General features: G+C 33.2%; 1 protein-coding gene across 3 annotated transcripts; it reads left to right on the top strand.

Moving 5' to 3' along the window:
- Positions 1-23: 23 nt before the first annotated feature.
- LOC141677762 (RAP domain-containing protein, chloroplastic) lies at positions 24-9659 on the top strand. 3 transcript variants are annotated; one of them, XM_074483822.1, is made up of 5 exons: positions 24-152; positions 419-2292; positions 2405-2487; positions 8679-8778; positions 9292-9659. In XM_074483822.1, exons 2-4 carry the CDS (start codon positions 447-449, stop codon positions 8766-8768), a joined length of 2019 nt encoding a protein of 672 aa, XP_074339923.1. In that variant the 5' UTR covers positions 24-152; positions 419-446; the 3' UTR covers positions 8769-8778; positions 9292-9659. The 3 variants fall into 3 exon arrangements, with proteins under 3 accessions (XP_074339923.1, XP_074339922.1, XP_074339924.1); XM_074483821.1 differs by lacking the exon at positions 9292-9659 and having other exon boundaries at positions 8679-9102; XM_074483823.1 differs by lacking the exon at positions 9292-9659 and having other exon boundaries at positions 44-152; positions 593-2292; positions 8679-9102.
- The last annotated feature ends 10964 nt before the right edge of the window (positions 9660-20623 follow it).

The following is a 20623-nucleotide window of genomic DNA, read 5'->3' on the forward strand; positions in this document are numbered from 1 at the left end:
TTCCGCTGCAAACTCATCAAAAATTATTATAAAAAAACACAAAAGAGAGAAGCAAACAGTGGTGTGTAGGTATCTTATCTGGTAAAAATAAACAGAATCACCCTGGTGCAGCCTGAGAAGAAAAGATTAAAGCTTCTTGTGAATAGCTTCTGGTAATTTCAACCCACAATATATATTTTCTTGTTTGTATTGTTAAAGATTCCATTATATATCATCATTCATCATTCAATTAAACCCCGTATAAAAAAAATCAGCTTTTCTGCAGCTATTGCCAGTTATTTTTTATTCCCACCTCAGTTTTATCATAAAATTTAATTCTTGATAGTTAAAGACTGACCCTTTTTATGTGCAAACTCATATGTATCATGTAAGTCACTATTAGTTGTTTCAAGGTTTATGATAGTTTCGATTTTCACAGTTGGGATTGAATTGTTAAAAGAAAGAAAATGGAGTCAATAATGTTACATACATTTCCTCCAGCTCCCTTGTGTTTAGATTCCGTGTATTCGAATCATTCGGTTACAAGTATTAGTACACATAAATATTGTAGTAGGTCTCGGTTCAAGAACTTGAGGTTTGATTTGTGTGGTAGGAAAGTTGAGCTAGGATTTCGGAAGAAATGTTTGTCTGTTAATGTAGGAACGACGGATATTAGTGATGTTAAGAATGTTCGAGAGGACGATGATAAAGAAGTTGATGATGATGATATGGATTGGGAAGCGGAATTTATTGGTGATCTTGATCCGTTGGGATTTTTGCCCCCGAAGAGAAGAAAAGAGCAGAAAGAATCGAAATTGCTTCAGGATACGGATAATATGGATTGGTGTGTGAGGGCGAGGAAGGTTGCGGTTAAGTCCATTGAAGCTAGAGGATTGACACGTAAATTGGAAAATATTGTTAATCGTAGAAAGAACAAGAAAAAGAAGAAGAAGTCAGTGGTGAACAAGAAGAAGGGTGATAAGGTGCTTAAGGTAGACGATGATTCAGATATTGAGTCGGAGGAGGACGATATGGGATTGGTTGATTTAAATACACTTCAAGATGCCAATGAACTTAGAAATGCTGTGAGTATGCTTGCTGGCGGGATGTTTGCAGAAAAGAGAGAGAAGACGATGGAGATTTTTGTTCAAAGGCTTTCTCAGTTCGCAGGGCCTTCTGATCGTAGGAAAGAGATTAATTTAAATAGAGCAATAGTGGATGCACAAACTGCGGAAGAAGTATTAGAGGTTACTTCGGAGATGATTATAGCTGTAGGGAAAGGATTGAGTCCTTCACCTCTCTCTCCATTGAACATTGCCACTGCACTTCACCGAATTGCAAAGAACATGGAGAAAGTATCAATGATGAGGACACATAGGCTGGCGTTTGCCCGTCAAAGAGAGATGTCTATGCTTGTGGGTACTGCAATGATGGCCCTGCCTGATTGCTCGGCTCAAGGTATCTCAAATATTGCATGGGCGTTGTCTAAGATTGGAGGTGAGCTTCTTTATTTGTCAGAGATGGACAGAGTAGCTGAGGTTGCAATAACCAAAGTTGCTGAGTTTAATTCACAGAATGTTGCAAATATAGCTGGTGCTTTTGCTTCTATGCAGCATTCTGCTCCAGAGCTATTTGCGGTGTTAGAAAAAAGAGCTTCAAGCATTATTCACACTTTCCAAGCACAAGAACTTGCCCAGCTTTTGTGGGCTTTTGCTTCTTTGTACGAACCGGTGGATGCTGTACTAGAATCACTTGATGATGTCTTTAAAGATCTGGATCAATTTAAATGCTCCTTAGGTGAAGAAAAAGTTCATTGCATTGAAGCAAGAAGTACAGACACTAATCTTGAGGGAGTTGTAGACCATCCAGTTCTCAGTTTTAACAGAGACCAGCTTGGCAACATATCTTGGTCTTACGCTGTTTTTGGGCAAATGGAACACAGTTTCTTTTCTCATGTGTGGAAAACTTTGAGTTACTTTGAGGAGCAACAGATTTCAGAGCAGTATAGGGAGGATATTATGTTTGCTTCCCAGGCCTATCTTGTTAACCAATGCCTGAAGGTTGAATACCCACAACTTCAGCTGGCTCTCAGGAGTGATCTTGAAGAGAAAATTGTCCGTGCCGGAAGAACGAAGAGATTTAATCAGAAAATGAACTCCTCATTCCAGAAGGAGGTAGGTCGCCTTTTGATAAGCACCGGCCTTGATTGGACCAAAGAATATGTTGTGGATGGATACAGCTTGGATGCAGTCTTAGTTGATCAAAAGGTTGTTCTTGAAATTGATGGGCCGACTCATTTCTCCAGAAATTCTGGTGGGTGTCAAAGTAGTCTTTGGTCGTCGGTGTTTATTACTGTCTGTGTCTGCTTTTTAAGTTTGCTTGTATCCTCTAAGTTTGCTTCAATGTTTATTATACATCCCTGCAGGAGTTCCGTTGGGGCATACAATGTTAAAGCGCCGTTATATTACCGCTGCTGGTTGGAAGCTAGTATCTGTGTCTCACAATGAAGTAAGTTTCTAAATCTCTTACTTGCATAGTTTTATATTCATGTCTTAAAGGTAAAATGACTTTGTTACGACAAGCTTTTTACCCAAGTTACCAAGTCACTACTTTCAAGAACTGATTCTCTGATGTCTGTTTGGAAGTCCAAATGAACTCAAACAGAACTGGATGCAATGCATTTTTGAGCTAGATAATGCTTAGCTCTACTAGGTAAATACAAAATGGTCCTTATAGTATAAATAGAGTTCAACTCTGACCCAAAGAAATATGCGAGGCTTTTGCTTAGAGCAGATCTTTGTCGAGGAAAAGTTATTATAAAAGTTGATGTGTCGTAGGTTATAATTTATTTCTGTTGTGAAGTTGAAAAAAGTGTGTTTGAAAGAGAGGTTCGTGTCTTTTTATTTGCATGATTTTTGCTACTGTGTTAAAGCACATGGGAAAGCCATTTCTTGGTCAAAGATGGAGTAATTAATTGGCGATTTGGCGTGAACTGTGAACGATAAACTGCTGCCAAAAAGCCTCATCTCTTCTATATATAATAGGAGAACAAGGGAATAAAATTCGTGAGATTAAAAAGTCTCATTGAAAAGACTAAATTACCCCTATTTTTAATATTTATATAAAACATGTGGTTTGTGGGAATCGAACTTGAGATATTTCATTCACCTATACAATCTCATACCACTATACCATATTGTCACATGCGCTTTTTATCATACACATAATATGTAAGTGTGCTAAATTAATATTTTATTTAACTTTAAAGATAGTTCCTTGAATTCCGCAAAAAAAATAGTTACTTAAATATTTGTACAGTTAATTTTAAAAAATTGAATTCCTGATATAAAGTTAGGCATGGTACCTAAATGGATTATTATCTTATTTATTAATTATTTTTTAGTTTGAAAATATATCTCATATATTTTTAACATATTTTTTATGATGAAAAATAAATAAAATGTACATATATAATTTTTAAAGAAAATATTGAAAATAGAATCGCGTATATATAAATAATCTATATTGGTATTACATATTTAGATAGGTTCGAATTACAATGAGTCAATTCATTTTAGTTTATTTCGAATTTGAAATCAGAACTTGACCCATTATTCAAAAAATACTCGAAAAACATTGTCACACTCTACGTTTAGTAAATTTAAATTAAAAGCTCGGCGAAAATATCTTACCAATAATGTGAATTTTTTTAATATCTTATGTTAATATAAATTAATGTGTTTGAGGTCTTTATAGATCAAGGCAATTGATTATTTGTATTAAAATTACAAATTCATTGGTAGCGCATCATTGTTTTTGGGACATGTCCCGATTTTAAAAATATTTGAAATTTGATATCAGATCTCACGAGATCTGTTAAAACTACGATGATATATTAAATCGATTTTATTTTTCATTTTTCACTTTAAAAAACTAGCTTTTTAAAAAGAATTCTTTTAGATAAGTAATATTCATTGATCAAGATAATATTGTACAAATATTTTAAATTATTTTAATATTTTGAATTATTCAAATAAAAGTTATATCTATACTATATTTTAGCATTTGATTCAATGCATTTTATACTATTTAAAGAAAATATATATTGTTCAATAATTTGAAAGAATTATCCAGTTCAACTGATATTTATAAAACTCTATCTTATTGAAATATATTTAATTTTAGGAGAATAGTATACAATGTCATCAGATTATTATATGAAGAAATATTAGAGTCGTAGTGAAAGAAATTTAAAAGCGATTTAAATAACGATATAATTAAATTTTTTCCTTCGAAATCTTGAAAAAAAATCACGAATATCAATAATAAGTCTTTACAATATATAATTTATTTTTATGTTACAACCATGATTGATAATCGGTTGCGTAAAAATAGAAATGGATTGTTTGTTAGTCATAATGTGAATACCATATATAAATTATCGCAATTTATTTATTACATAATTTTAATTTTTGAATAATTATAGATGCATGTTATTTAAGTAATCAATTGTCTTACTAGATGTTAATAATGATTATACATGTACATAAATCAGATATTTAACATATAAATAATTGAAACCATCGTAATTTACTAAGAAATGTAAGATACGATAATTTACATGCTGACACACACACATACAACTTAATCTTACTTTGTTAACTGTAGTGTAAATAAAAAACTAACATTTTTCCGTACATACATACGTTGAATTTCAAAAACTAACATTTTTCATTAAAATCAACTTTTATATTAATAGTAGTGTAAATTTTACATTAATGTATATTATAATTGCAAGTCATTCTGACATCAGTTATGCATTTTTTATCTTTTTAAATTGAGTAAGTTGATTGTAAGTTAGTAGTGAACTCAGTAATAATATAGACCAGTACATATAGTTTATTTAAATAAAATTTAAAATTTTTGGTCAACTCTGTATTCAGCATATATGTTAATTTTTAACTTTTTCTTTGTAAACATACCAACGACATTCTACAGATTAATTTTAATCGTTTCATTTTAAACGTACGCTGACTATCCTGTTTATATTGATTCATTAAATACAAATTATACAACACAAATAAGAATATATATATTTTGCTTACTGAGCTATATTAGAAATATTGTGTAATTTGGTAATATCTTGTATGAAAATAATACATATCGATAAACAATCAACTTGTATTTGATATACATTACATATTGTACAACATTTACAAATAAAAAAACAACTAAGAACATTATAATTGATGCATAAAAAAATTCTAGAAAATGACCCGTGCCTCGCACGGTTATTATGCTAGTTATGTTAGTATGCCAACAGTCAAAATCATGCTTCTACTGATACTTGTTTAGCCTTTTCCCAGGATTTGTTAGTTTTTCAGGACTAAATTTGGGCATTGCATTTTCATGAAAAGAAAAGGACTAATTCTCAAAATTATTTGTAATGACTAAAAATAGACCATGTTTGTTTTAATAAGAAATAGATACATGATAGCTTGTGTTTAGAATTGTTCTCTCTAAAAATAATTATTTTAAATATTTTAATATTATAAACTCTCCTCCGATTATTATATTTAATATGGTGACAGTTCATTTTTACTAAAAAGTTTCCTTCTGTTGAAAGAAATTTGAAAAAACACATTTAAATTATTACACTTCTGTATATTTAGTATGTTGTATCTAACAAGGGGTGTAAATTTGTAACTATTCTCAGACTTGATCATTCAAACGGAAGACAACTGACCTCAAAATAAAGTGAACTTTAATTCATAGTGCAAAATTAAATCAAGATGTTGATTCTTCACAATGTAGAAGAAGATTTATGAGAAGTGTTCCTACAAGCTTTCAAAGTGATGGTTTAAAATCATCAGTTGCCAATTACGGAGACCTTCAATCTTTAATGCTGAACAAAAACTATATATATTAAAAAAAAAAAAAGCAAAGTCAACTTCAACAATATAAATATATCTATTATTAGGATGAAAGTTTGTGACTCGTGCTTCTTGTACTCGAACACTTGTCTTCACAGCCAGAAATATATACTGATTCACTTGTACAGAGTTGTTAAAGAATGCAACTGCTCTCTAAAGAAGTAGCATCCTCCATGTAATTTTTTTTTAAAAAAAATATTTTTAAGAAACATTAGTCAAAGAGCTTATATTTTCCTAGTATTTTGGATTTCACAGACTTCTTTTAACCACCCATATAGGAGTCAATTTCGGATTCAACTCAATAAAACCCTTACAATTTTTTTAACTTCTATCACTTATAACTGGGCTTAAATCTCAAAATAGTCACTCAACTCAAAGGCATATATCAAAAAACTCATTTTTATTATCGGGGACTCATTTGCACCATTATAATAACCAGTAATGACAGCGCCGTCAATTAGACTAGTTGACTTGACGGAAATTTTTTGACTTTAACGATACTTACGGATAAATAGACGTGACAAGAGTTAGAATGCTACGTGGAATACAACTAAGCTCACCTAAAATATTAATAAATGAATTAAGGCACGCCTACATGCTTATACACACACACATATATATATATATTAGAATCTCCCCAATTCTCTAAAATTATAAACCCTAAAATTGAAAACACAGAATTAAAATTAAATTAGAATTCTTCTATTAATTCGACAACTACAAACCACCCAAGTACAGGTTTTGAATGGGAAAAATGAAAAGGCTTTTCCCTTGATTCTTCGTCGGACTACTCAGAAAATCTGGGAAGTGGGTTTCTTTGTTTGAATTTTCAAATACCAATGATAGTGTGTTGATAGTATATGTGTGAGGTTCTTTGTTCAAGTAGTTGTTAATGATTTGCAGAATCAATCTAGATGTATCAATCATGCGTTTGTTCTTCCGATCTTACAATTTTCTCTTTTGTTGTTCTTGATGTTTCTGTCACTTTTTAATTTTCATTTTTAGACACAAATTATACTGCTTCTTTTTTTACACTTTTATTGATCTCCAAGTTAGATAATATCAAAATATAGAATATTATTATTGATCTTAAAAGGTGCCAAATTAAAAATCTTAATCATGCCTAATTTGAATATTTTGTAAATTTAAAAAGAAACACAAAGATTTTGTAATAAAGAAAATTATATTTTTATTTTAATAAAATGTTGCCTCTTTTTTTATCTTGTAAGTAATTTGCTGTATGATTCTTAAAAATATAAAAAGCAGATTTTTTTATCATTGTTCTTTTTAGAAAAAATTGATGACTAATTCATAAATGCAAAAAAATGTTTAAGATTATTTTAAATTTTAAACAAAATAAAAATAAAATATTTTGATTTAAAGATAAAGGAACTTGATTTGATTTGAAATAAAATAAAAAATATCTGATTCTTAGCTTTGTGGAACCTTCCACGTATTCCGGGCCTGGCCAGCTATTGCTCCCGTTAAAAGTCAATCGCTATTTTGTCAAGTCAACAAACCTTTTAACGGTGCCATCATTATTATCAACTATAATGGTGTATACGAGTCCCCGATAATTAGAGTGGTTTTTTTTGATATATGACATTGAGTTCGGTGACTACTTTGAGATTTAAGCCCTTATAACTGAAGTAGCTTCTCACATATTTTATGGCGATTAGGATGTATTTAAACTTGTGACTGCCTTGAAACCATTCGTAAAAGTTATAAGATTATAAGTTTATGTATATTTTATCTTATTATGAATTACTTAATTTGTTATTCTGGCAATTCCTAAAAAAATACTTTAGTTTGGCATAATTGACTATAATAAAGTTAATTGGCCTGTACAAGGATAAGGTAATAATATCAATATGTTAGTATGTCTACCACTAGTTACCGTATTCAGTAACCAATTTTTGTTATTGATAATGTTGGTTTACCTTAGGCCATGTGAGGTTAATGTTAACATAAGTTCGCTGTCCCATATCATCTCCAAGCTAGAAGACAAGAGTTCTCAGAAAGACTAAAGCATCTGTGACTTGTTTTATCATGAATATGACCAACAGCCAAGTACTGGCTATCTGTTATTCCATCTTGAGAGACTTTAGATAGACAACTTGTTGTCGATGCATTTTACCTGGCATTAAGATTGTCACTCAATTGTTTTAAAAGATTTCAAAGACAAGGTCACTTTTATAGATTAGCACGTTGTTGAACTCAAATATAACTGTTACCAATCAAGCTTCCGACCATGGTGCCATGAAAGTGCCTCATAATTTTACATTAGTTCGGGTTATGATTTTGAATTTGTTAATCTTCCCATTTCCTTTTCCTTTGGTGATTGGAAAGTTTTTTTGGTGACATTCATCCAATCTGCAGCAAGTTTCATAAATTATAACATAAAGTAAATCGTTTACAATGGGTCTTTGGAGGTTATGCTACCTTCTGGACAGGATATTGAAGTAGGTTCCTTATTTTCAAGATCTACAACTTTTTTAATAAGACATTGTTTCCAATTTCTGTTGATATGAAATGTTTATCAAATTTATCTTTTCGATGGCACACTGACTAGTGACAAGTATAACAAATAGAAGTCAAATGAATCTCTGCTTAAGTGCAGAATAGTTTTCATTCCCCAAGTGGAGATTGTATAGTTGGAATATGCAGCTACTTCCTAGTTTCCTATCCCCGCTTTGTTTGTTTCTGTTACATCCGTATAACTTTTGTTCTTTAACTTTCGGTTATGTTCGTTTGAATTTTTTGCAGTGGGAGGAACTGTGTGGGGAATTTGAGCAGCTAGACTATCTCAGAGAAATTCTTAAAGATCATATTGGTGGAGACAGTGACGCACAATGACAAGTCACAAGTTTGTCTAAAGATTTCCGAATGTTTGCACTATATTCAGTTTTGTTTTACAAGAAGATGTTGAGTTGTTTGCTTAAACTTCTTTTATGACTATTATACAAACCAAAACGGTGAAAGAGAAATACAATAGTGGTTGTTAACATAATCTTAATATAGTGAGATAGGTTTAGATATTTATAGTTAAGATTATTATAGATAGTATACTCCGAAACTATACTGATAGTATTTTAATTCCGCATATGTCTAGTACATTTATATAATTTGGAAAAAAATTTCGCTCCAAATTAATATCCAAATCAGTAATTTATAAATGTCGAGTTCACTCTGTTTATGAATTTAGGATATAGTTTTATTATGAATTTTTAATCTGACCTAAAATGTGTACTATGTGGAACTAAGGAATGCAAGTATGGATCTTGCATTTGTGTATTTTATACAACATTTTGATTCCTCGTTTATTTTTAGTGTTTTATCTTTATTGTGACTTGTTTTTGATGTGGCAAAATGGTTAAAGTGTACAGTGGTGGATCCAGAGTGACGAGTGCCCCGGAGTAAAGAGTCATCTCTTATATGCTTTGAGCAAAGCCAAATGCCAACGCCCCCGGTTGAATTAGTATTGTATGCCGAAATTTTTTGACATGAATTTGAGTAGCAAAGATGGGGTTGTTTCAACATAATATTGTGGGTTCGAATATGAGAAGGCTTTCAATTCTTAATTGTTTGCTCCCAGCGTAGCCGATTGTGCATGTATACTATGATGGTAAACTTTTGACGTTGCCAACTAAAGATTAGAATTTATATATGCATGAGTGTTGTTGACCCTGACTTTGCATTTTGATCCAATATGTATGTTTTGTTACAAAAAATGGGTTTTAAATTTCATATGAGAGATGGTAGTGTAGTAGAATCGGTGTTTTCATGGTGCTGCAGAATTATATGTTATGTTGATGATTACGTCTATGCATATCATAATATCTGAACTGGATTGTAACTTGACTAGTCCTAACAAAGAAAAAATTAGTCACATTATTAAGCTGCAAACTCAAAATACAAGGAATACAAGGTATCATGCTATAAACTATCAAAATAAAAAACACTTGGCACTCAAAATATAAGTGAACTTTACCGTGCGTAATATGCTATAAAGACTAGGTTTTAATCTGTTTAACTTTAGCTTTCTCCGGTATCATACACCAATTCCATGTATAGGTTCATCATTACGGTACAATGTTTTGTTGGAAAATGTGGGTATTGAGCCCCGTATTGTCAAGTCATTTTGAGCTGTTTTTGAGTGGGTGACGCTTGGAGTATATGTTCTCCTCCGTGAGAGTTTTCCGAGGCACTTTAAAATACTCAAAATGGTTAAGGGATGAATGAAATGTGATCATCTAAAGTTGGTAACTTGAAGGTGGAAATATTGTAAATAAACTTGTATCCCATATTGAAATGGAAAAGGGGTTTCCATTACCTTATATAGCATAACACTTTAGTAACTTTAGTAGTGTCTTAGAGTGTTACTAAGCTGTTGCTCCATCTCTTACGTGCGCGCTAGGGGTGAGCAAAACCGAACTGAAACCGAAAAACCGAATCGTATAATTTCGGTTTGGTTTGAATTTTTTCAAAAATTTCGGTTAATTCGATTTTTCGATTTTAACCGAAATAATATTGGTTCGGTTCGGTTAATCTAAAAATTAATTCGGTTTAACCGAAATAACCGAAATCTAAATATATATATTTTTGAATTATATTTTATTTATATATATATAATATAATATAGTAAATATAAACAAAAAAAATAAACTGTATGTATCTTCAATTGGGGAATGTATGTATGTTCAATTTTTTACATATATGATATAATATAATATGTATTCTTTTAATATTTCGGATTATTTTTTATTTTCATTTTAAATTATTTTGACAAAATTTTAAATATTTCGGTTTTCAGAAACCGAACCGAATTAACCAAAATAATTCGGTTCGGTTTTCGGTTCGGTTTGTGCATAAGTTTGGTTCGGTTCGGTTAGGAAAAAATTATCACTTCGGTTTTCGGTTAATTCGGTGCGGTTCGGTTTCTGACCGAACCGACCGAATGTTCAGCCCTAGTGCGCGCGAAGGGGGATGTAAATTGTGGGATTTCAAGGGGTAATCCGAGGCTTGCGAAGCCTCCGGGCTTACCCGCGCGTGCGACGTGCGGACACGAATGTAGCAGAAAATGGACCCAAATAATCACGGACTAATTTTATTTCCCCTGGGCTTGGGCTCAAATAATTATTCCAGCTTTGATACGGATAATTATTATAATTTGATTTGACGAAATAATAAATTTGATTCAATTACATATTTGATTTATTAATCGATAATTAATTAACGCGTTTAATTAATTGTAAAGAGTAACGCACAAGTCATCCAGAGTCTGTATATAATATCGTTATAGGGATTAGGGTAAATCATCTCATACGATACCACACACAGCCGTCTCTAAACACAAACCATATCATTCTCTCTCTGCTCGGTGATAGTTTTTAGCTCTGTTCTGCCTCGCCGAAGGTGCTGTTTGTATAACGACACCGTCTTCTCATTTTATCCTGGGAGGCTGTCGGCTCGCACATACGGTGAAAGGCGAAATAGCTTTAAGGAGACAGTTCCTTTCAACTGGACTCGAGAACCCTCTCATATCCTTATATCTTTCGTTTATTTTCTGTTTTTCACAGTTATACTCGCGCACTGTTATTCGTACACACTGTTTTAATTGCATGTATTAATCGCAGATTGTGTTAACAATCTTAAAGCTAATATTATTTTATACATCTGTGACTGATACATCTGTATCTGCTTGTTTTGTTAAGTAACAGATCGATGGAGAACCAATCTGTGATTAACGCTGGAAACGTGACGGCTGATCCCAACGCACATATCGCATGATCTGATGGGGTATACCAGCAGGCGATTAACCCTAACGCACAGATCGTAGGATCTGATGGGGGTCAAACACCTGTTGGACGTGTGCCTTCGGGACATGTGCCTGTGGGACACACTGTCATTGGACAGTTTAGTGTTCCTCTTGGGCAAATATCGGCAGGATTCACTCCTCCGATTATACCTGCGGTACCTAATGGTGTGCATACACCTGTAGTACAGACGTACGTACCATCTGTCCCACATGCGGTACCTGCTGCACCTGTTATGCCAACTGTGCCTGCGGCACACGCTGAAAAACATGAGAAGTTCAACGGAACGAACTTCAAATGTTGGCAACAAAAGATGCACTTTTATCTAACCATGTTGCATATAGATCGCTTCCTTAAGGAAGAACCACTGTTGCTCACTGCTGACAGTAACGTGCAGACTGTGTATGCTGCTGATGCTTGGAAGCACTCCGACTACATCTGTCGGAACTATGTGCTAAATTGTTTGTCTGACTCGTTGTATAACGTGTACAGCACGAAGCCAACAGTTAAGGCCTTATTGGAGTCACTTGACCGTAAGTATAAAACTGAGGACGCTGGGGCAAAGAAGTGGATTGTTGTCCGCTTTCTTGATTATAAGATGACAGACTCTAAGACTGTGGTCAGTCAGGTGCAGGAACTGCAGGTGATCATTCATGACATTCATGCTGAGGGAATGGTCATAAGTGAGTCTTTCCAAGTCGCTGCTGTTATTGAAAAGCTTCCACCTGGATGGAAAGATTTCAAAAACTACCTTAAGCACAAGCAAAAGGAGATGTCTATGGAGGATCTTATTGTTAGACTTTGTATTGAAAAAGACAACAGAGGATCCGAGAAGAAAGTTAATGTTGCCACTGAGAAGGCAAACATGGTGGAGCATGCTCAAAGCTCCAAGCCCAAGAAGACTAGTTCTGGTAAAGGGGCAAAACTGGCACCCAAGGGAGGGATTTCGAAGTCGAAATTTCAAGGGAAGTGCTAAAACTGTGATAAGGTTGGTCATAGGTCTTCTGAATGCAAGAAGCCCAAGAAGCCCAACAAGAAGAAAGAAGAAAACATGGTTGATAATATCTCCAAGGAGATGGGTGATGTAACGCCCCTAAATCCGGGGTCAGAGGATTTGATCGTCACTATGAAACCTCAATCCAAATCAACCTGTTTAATCGAAATGTAAATATCGGCGGGAGATATTTATCATTTATGACCCCAAACTAATCCAATATCTTTTAAGGTTACAGTTCTAGAAACAAGAATTCCAAATTCCATAAATAATTTTTCACTTTCTTTTAAAACTCTTTTCAATAAATTCCAATTCAAAACTAACCCGCTAGTATAACTTCGAAAAGAAGTATACTAGGCCCAACTATAAAATAACACAATTATAATATAATATAATATAAACAACTTTATACAATAGAACTCACACTAGTTCGCAAACCCTGGACCCACCTTCCAAGAGCTTCTTCTTTGCTTCCTCGAATTACGCGGCTAAACATCGCTAGCTAATCCTCACTGGAGCTTAAATTTAAAAACAGGCAAGTATGAGCGGAAAAAATGCTCAGCAAGATCACTGTAATATATATAGGGTTGTTTTGATATAAAACCGACATCTACAATAGCGCAGATCATTTTAAAATCATAATTGCTGAAACAGAAAATTTATTAAAGAATCGGATAATTGTTTCTCACTGTATTCAAAACTCTTTTTGATATTTTTGAGCGAAATGCTTCAGCAATACTTTGAATCTTGACGAGGATAAAACTCGTAAAACCGTGTTTACGGAAATATCATAAACAACAATAACATGAAACAATGATTATGGATTGAATCATAAACTTTACTCAAAACTGAACCCTTGAAATTAATACTTATTTTGTTGTCATATCAAATTAGATATCAATACGAACTTTGATGCTCACAACATCCTATACTGAAGTCAACATCAATCATCTATATTAATACCACCTTTGATATTTAACAACAAAGTAAGTATCAGCATAATCAGGAACTGAATAAAACTGTATTTCACCTTTTTAATCCCAAAATAGAAACAGTTGATAAATCATTTATTTTATGAATATCAAAAACGATATGATAATTTAGACTGTGATCATTCTCCGACGGACGTACTATCACATGCTGATCAGCCCGTGTGATAGCACAAGGTCATGATTCATAGAAACATGTCCCCAAAACACGAGTACTCAAACAAAAAGGCAATATACCTGCCTGTGGCAAAAATTGTGTCATAATATTTCATATGACACTTAGAAATAGCCCTCCGCTGGACCGTCCGTCCCGGTCACTTACGAATTTATGATCCAATCTTAAAACCTTTTATTGAAAAGGGGTCATAATAATCGACACCCGAAATAATTTTATTCCCCCATTCACTTGGGCAAGAATATTCGCAACCAAATCACTTTTCTCAAAATCCAAATATTTGTAAATCCAGTAATTTGATAAGTAAAATCACTTAGCTATTATGAACATAGAATAACAGAAGAATACTTGCATAATAAGCATTTAATTCAACGATATGTAAAACATTTATCTATTCTGAACTGAGAATAGGGAAAACAATTCTTGCATAAGAAGATTTAAAATAAATATCATTTGAACAATAAGTGATGATATGGATACTTGCCTTTTGGTTTTTAGTAGTTAGTTACACTCGCAATGACGCATCTATTCTGACATTCTGTCTCAAAACATCACCGTCTTTAATCTAATTATCCTTTGACCTGCTGCTCATGCAGTGCTGCAACCCAAGATTCCAAACTATTCAACTCTACTCTTCATCCATTCCATCTGGTCCTGATCACCTTGAAAGACTCACATCTATAATTGGAAAATAACATCGTAATTGTCTAAACTATAATTACTCGACGAGCTGCACGTCAAAACCCTATCGTCTACCCACACGATAGCCCACACATAAAAAGACAGTCAAATACAAGACCATTGACCCACTTACACACGTAATTCATATAACAAATAAGCACATAATCCACATACCACATAATTCATATCACATATGACTCAGTTCGTCAAAAGATTCGACTCGGTACGTTTAAAACTGAAATCGGGTCAAAAATATGATTTATCGATCAAAAATCGACTCAGAATGATTCGTAAAACAAGCGACCCTTCAAAAACAAAAGGATTTGGGTCTCAAAGGTATTTTTAATGAAAGTATAATATTTTTCTGAGTCTATACGCGTTCGTTTCGTATTAAACGGACGAACGGTTTATTTGTTATGAATAAAATAAGAATTGAATGAGAATAAATCAATTAATAATAATATTAATTGATTTTTAAATATCAAAATATACTTTTTGGAAGCTTAAAAACAACTTTTAGGAATTATTTGAATTAATTATAAATAATTATATTTTATTAAACCATTTATAAATAAAATGTTAGGTCACACACACTGTAGAAGGGGGTTGAATACATTGTTTATCACAATCAAATCGAATTAAAGAACTCAAGTAACAGAAAACAGACTTTATTCAATATAATAAACTCTGTTACAATATAGAACTGTCCTCTCTCAGTGATGAACAAATATCACGAGAGCTGCTAGGGTTACAATGAATATTATTCTCGATAATGATAACACTTTTAGTGTAAACCCTATGTCTGTGTTTATATACTACACAGTTACAAGATAATCGCTAATTGATATGGAATATAATTCTGCTTCCTAAAATATATCAATCAGATATCTTTTCTTCCAAGTATTCTATTCTTCATAGAATTCCTTCTTCATCCATATCTCTTCTTGCATTTGTCTTGATCTTCTTTCCTTTCAATCATCTGCCTTCCTTATCTGAAAGTCTCCTTAAGTCCTGATATTATCTCCTGATAACTTAAGTTCTGACCACTTAAGTTCTGACTTCACTATAAGTGCTGATTTTCAGTTAAGTACTGATTTGTTGTAAGAACCCCAATTTTTGGAAATTTTTGAAACCCTTATGAATAGTGATTTTACAGATTATTGCTGAATAAGAAAACTGTTCATGCCACACTATGTAGGGTTTCTTTTATGGATATTCTGAGATTGTATTGGTACTCTATATGATATATAAGTGTATGTAAAGATCGTCAGAATCCAAATTTGAACCTTTTGATTTTTCCCGAAAATCCACCAGATATCGAAAGAATTGAGTATAAGGTAACAGGATAAAAAGGATTTAAATTAAAGGATTATAAGAGAGGATCATAAAAGGATTATAATGTATTGAGAAAGGTTAAGGAAACCCAAGTAATAAGATCCCGGGTATGATCCCTCAAACGAGAAATGAGAAACGAGAACGAAAGTTAAGCGAACCGTATAACAGATCAGCGGTCATTAGGCAAACAATTAGGAAGTTAATCAAGGAGGTTAGGGATGATGAGGTCATCCAACCAATAAGAAGAGGGCAAGTAAGGGATGATGACATCACAAGGTGACATAAGCATGACATAGGGGGGAAGGAGGTGTGGATGAATGATAACCACACAAAGTTCAAGGTTAATAAGGTAATTAACCAAAAACAAATCAAAAGCAACCAAGCTAGGCAAAACAACTCACAAACACAAAATCATTTCATTTCTTCAAACATTGCTCTCGACTTTTCTTCATTTCAAGAAGAAGAAATTTCAAAATTCAAGTTCCAAGCTTCCTAAATTGGTAAGATAATTATCTAGTACTCCTTATGCATAGTTATGGCTATTCTATAAGTTTAAGCCTCCAAATCATTCTCAATCTCTTCCAAGAAATCAATGAAGAAGATAATGAATAGTGATTTCAAGATTTTTAACTTGATTTTTCTTGTTTTTCCTTTAAGATCCAAGCATCCCTAAGACATCTCAAGGCTTCTTAAGGCTTCCTAGCTACTCACATCACTTCAAGGAAGGTATATCATCTCCAAACCCTAGCTTTACTTTGTATATTAGGATGATTTTGGTTGTTATGGTAAAAGAGTAGCTTAATGCTTGTAGGTTTAGAGTTTGGGTTGGAGTTATAGTGAATTGAATGTTGAAACTTGTTGATTAGTAAAGGACTTAAGTATAGTTTTAAATTCATGATTGAGAATAACATAAATTGGAGAACTTGAGGTTTTGGGGGCTGTTGTAGTGTGATATGGATGGACTTTGGTTGTATGAATGGATTGGGGTTGAATGGTGATTGTTTTGGAATGGTATAAATTTGGGAAATCGCGTAAACATAGCCGTCGTAATGTCCGATTTACTTTAGACTGCTTTTGTTCATAACATTAGGACCCGAGAACTCCCTGCTAGGTTTTGACCATTTCCATGTTTAGATAGTTCATGTTACGAGCTTCGTTTTGATATGTGGTTCGTTTAATTCCGATGTACGGTTTAGGAGAAACGGCCGTTTTAAGTAACGACGTTTCGCGAACGAACCATTACCCCTCGCCTTACTTTGAAACATAGGATAAAGACCTTAAAGGACTAATTGGAGTATAAAACATTTATGTAAAGTGTAATAGGCAGTTGGTAAGACACTCGCGAAGGAATCTCCTTAAAACTCGTAATGGTTAAATTATTAAAAATGGTGGAGCCGAGGGTACTCGAGTGACTTAAGAGAATCAGTAAGCGCAAAGCGAGCGTTAGAGTCTAATTTGGTTAAAGTATAGATTTACAAGTGACTTTGGTTTAATTCCAACTCACATGTTGTTTATAGGTTACCAGACTCGTCCCGAGCCATTTGTAACCCCCAGTCGCCCAGGCAAGTTTTCTACCCGTTATACTGTTGTTGTGATGTAAATATATGTATATGCATTATCTTGTGATAAGTGCATGATTGTTATTAGCAAATTTTGCGATATATTGGAGCATGCTGATATGGTATATATGCATGTCTGTTTCGTAATCTGGTTATCTATCTGTTGATTTCAATGCTTATAGTTGCGTAATACCTATGCTAGAGATAAGCAGTAGTTGCGTATACCCTTAGTATAGGGGACCCAAAGGTGAACATATTTCTAAACCGGGAGTCGATGTTCCCGAGTATATTATATATATATATAATTATATATATATATATATGGATGTAGTTTTCAAAACTATTGATCGAATAAGGTTTATTCGATAACTTTATTTTATTTAATGAATATTATTTGAATATTCATTCGAGGACTTATGACTCTATTTATTCTATTTAATGATTATTATTTGAATATTCATTTGAGGATGTATGACTCCGTTTATTTTATTTAATGAATATTATTTATAATATTCATTCAAGGTATTATGACTCCGCTTATTATTTAATAATATTCTTTATTTTATTAAAGAATAATGTTTCGATAACCAAACTTATTTTCGATTATTCAAATAAAGATAGTACTTTCATATAAGTATATCTTTGGTTATTTAATATCCATTTCAAGTATGAGTTTTAAAACTTCTACTTTGAATATTTTTATAAGGATTATCTTTATGAGAATATTATTTAAATAATAATATTCAGATATTTCTAATATATCGGGACTGATTTATTTTAATAAATCAGCAGTACTCCAAACATTCTTAAAAATGTTTTCGAGTCTTCAAAATGATTTTTAAAGTTAGAGTGGACCCCAAAACTCATTTTTATATTTAAGATCTTCCTTTCAAAGGGGATTTAAATACTCGCTCAAAACCTGGGGGATCCGGCTCTGTGGTGTATTTTACATTCGCAACGTGGTTGCTGTTTTGAGAAAACAATTTGATTACTTGCCCAACGTTCGGGAAGTAAGTCCATCTAATTGAATCGGCATAAGCGACAGGCCGGGGTACGATCTATCAAAGTGTAAGTGGCTGGGTGGCAGTCCATCAACGCGTAAGAGGCCGGGTGGCGGTCCAGCACAAGGTCCTTATGTGGCCAGGGTGATGACCGGTGGGGGATTCATCCATCTACTAGTAGAAAAAGTTACTTATTGGTATCTTTGCCTGATCAGCAAGATATCGGGTTTATGCCAAAATTCTTTTCCTTTCCAAAATTCATTGGATGTTACAAACTCTGTTCATACTTTACATAACAGAGGTTCCAGGAAATGTTTAAGAGATATATATGTGGATATATATATCGGGACTAAATAAAGTATCTCGTAACTTTATTTCATTCAATAATACTTCAAAGATTGAATCTATTCAAGTCTTAACTTGTGGTCTCATCTATGGGATGACCTTTTGAAACCTATAATACTTTGAACAGTGGTAGTTCAAGTAGCCTTATAAATGATATAAGTATAGTGAAGTAATTGGTAACTTCATCCCTTGTTTTTGCTTATATCCAGTAAGTAATTATCTTTCACCTGATAAAGGTTTCCAGCAAGTTATCCATTTAGATGCTTGCGTTATTGTTTACACTATATATTATCTTGTGAGTTATAATGCTCACTCTTGCTTTATTTCTTCATCACACAACAACAGTTAGGAAGGATGGCCAGACTCAAGCAGACCCAGCGCAAGAGCGTGGGAAGCGCCCCACGCCTTCCCGTTGAGATCATAGCTGCTATAGCTGCAGAGGTAGATCTATCTGTAGATCAGACCTTCTACTTTTGGGAATCAATTATGTATAATTATAACTTGTGGCAGATAATGGCAATTAATTGTAAACTTATCAAGTAATCATTTTGGGTTGTAATAACTTTTAAATTATGGATTCAAAGACTTGTACCTATTTCAATTTCATCTCTGAGACTATAACGGGTTGTGGTGTGTGTTAGTATGGGGTCACAGCATAAGGTTAACTATTATTAATTAAGTGAAGTGATATTGTGGAAAGAAAGACCGTGACGACCCGGATCCCCGACCCCAGATCTGGGGGTGTTACATTTGTCCAGTTTAAGTAAGATCTGAAAACTAAACACAAATCATATTAGACATGACATTATCAAATATATCTAACGATCTCCCCCAACTTGTAAATTAATATAATATACAAGTTTAACAGATATTTGATGATGTCAAAAATATTAAGTACAAATGTATGAGAATTTGACTAGATAACTACAACTTATAGTCCATAAAGCTTTACCAACTTTAACTTGTGATAACAGCTTTAGTCTGTATACACATCAGAATTTGAGCAGTTATAGATCTTGACTTGGCTTCAATTACTGATCTCTTTGATGTCAGGAGTTGTTCTGAGATAGTTCTTTAACAAACATCTCTCAGCATATTTAAGTTTATCAATCATCCTCCTTTTAGCATTCTTCAATTCAACTGTATCTTCACCAATTTGAAAGATAGCAGCCCTGGGATTATTTATTCTGGCTTTCCTTATGTCTTGATCCAGTTTGATCAAATATGTCTTATCAGACTCAAGATTGAATTCCATAGCCTTATAACCCAGAAAGGTAGTTATAATCTTAGCAGAGTTAGGCTTCATCTCAACAATATCACCCTTGTGATCTCTGTACTTGGGACCATATGTGCTGTCAGACTTTACCGAATAAAGCTTCTTCTGTCTCTGAATTTGAGTCTTCAAATAATTTGCAGCACTTTCTGTTAATCTGTTCTTCACTTGAAGTAAAAATATAACATGTTCTAATTCCTTAAAATACTTAAGTGATATAGCATTCTCCCTTATGTGGTAAACCCTTCCATATATCATGAAATATAACAAGATGTGTTCTTTCAAGAAGGTATGGTAAACCATCTGTACAGATTCAAGCTGATTCAATCTTTCAGGAGTTGCTCCAACACCTGGTTCACTTAAGGAAGTTGGATCATTGGTTGTGTTCTGCACTCTTCTTTCATCAACACTACCCAATCTAGATTTATCTCTTGCTTCCTTTCCTTTAACAACTCTTGCTTCAAAGCCACTTGCTGCAGTCTTCAAAGGTTGAGTCTGTTTAGCTTTAATGAATCCTGGTAGGAGTAGCTTTGAGGATTTAAC

Source organism: Apium graveolens, chromosome 8 (assembly GCF_009905375.1).
Source record: "Apium graveolens cultivar Ventura chromosome 8, ASM990537v1, whole genome shotgun sequence".
Taxonomy (NCBI): Eukaryota; Viridiplantae; Streptophyta; class Magnoliopsida; order Apiales; family Apiaceae; genus Apium; species Apium graveolens.

Bases quoted from the DNA above. Each gene is read 5' to 3' on its own strand.
- LOC141677762 (XM_074483822.1), top strand. From the start codon at position 447: ATGGAGTCAATAATGTTACATACATTTCCTCCAGCTCCCTTGTGTTTA. The intron at 2,293-2,404 runs GTGGGTGTCAAA...ACATCCCTGCAG, and splicing joins TCATTTCTCCAGAAATTCTG to GAGTTCCGTTGGGGCATACA. The intron at 2,488-8,678 runs GTAAGTTTCTAA...AATTTTTTGCAG, and splicing joins TATCTGTGTCTCACAATGAA to TGGGAGGAACTGTGTGGGGA.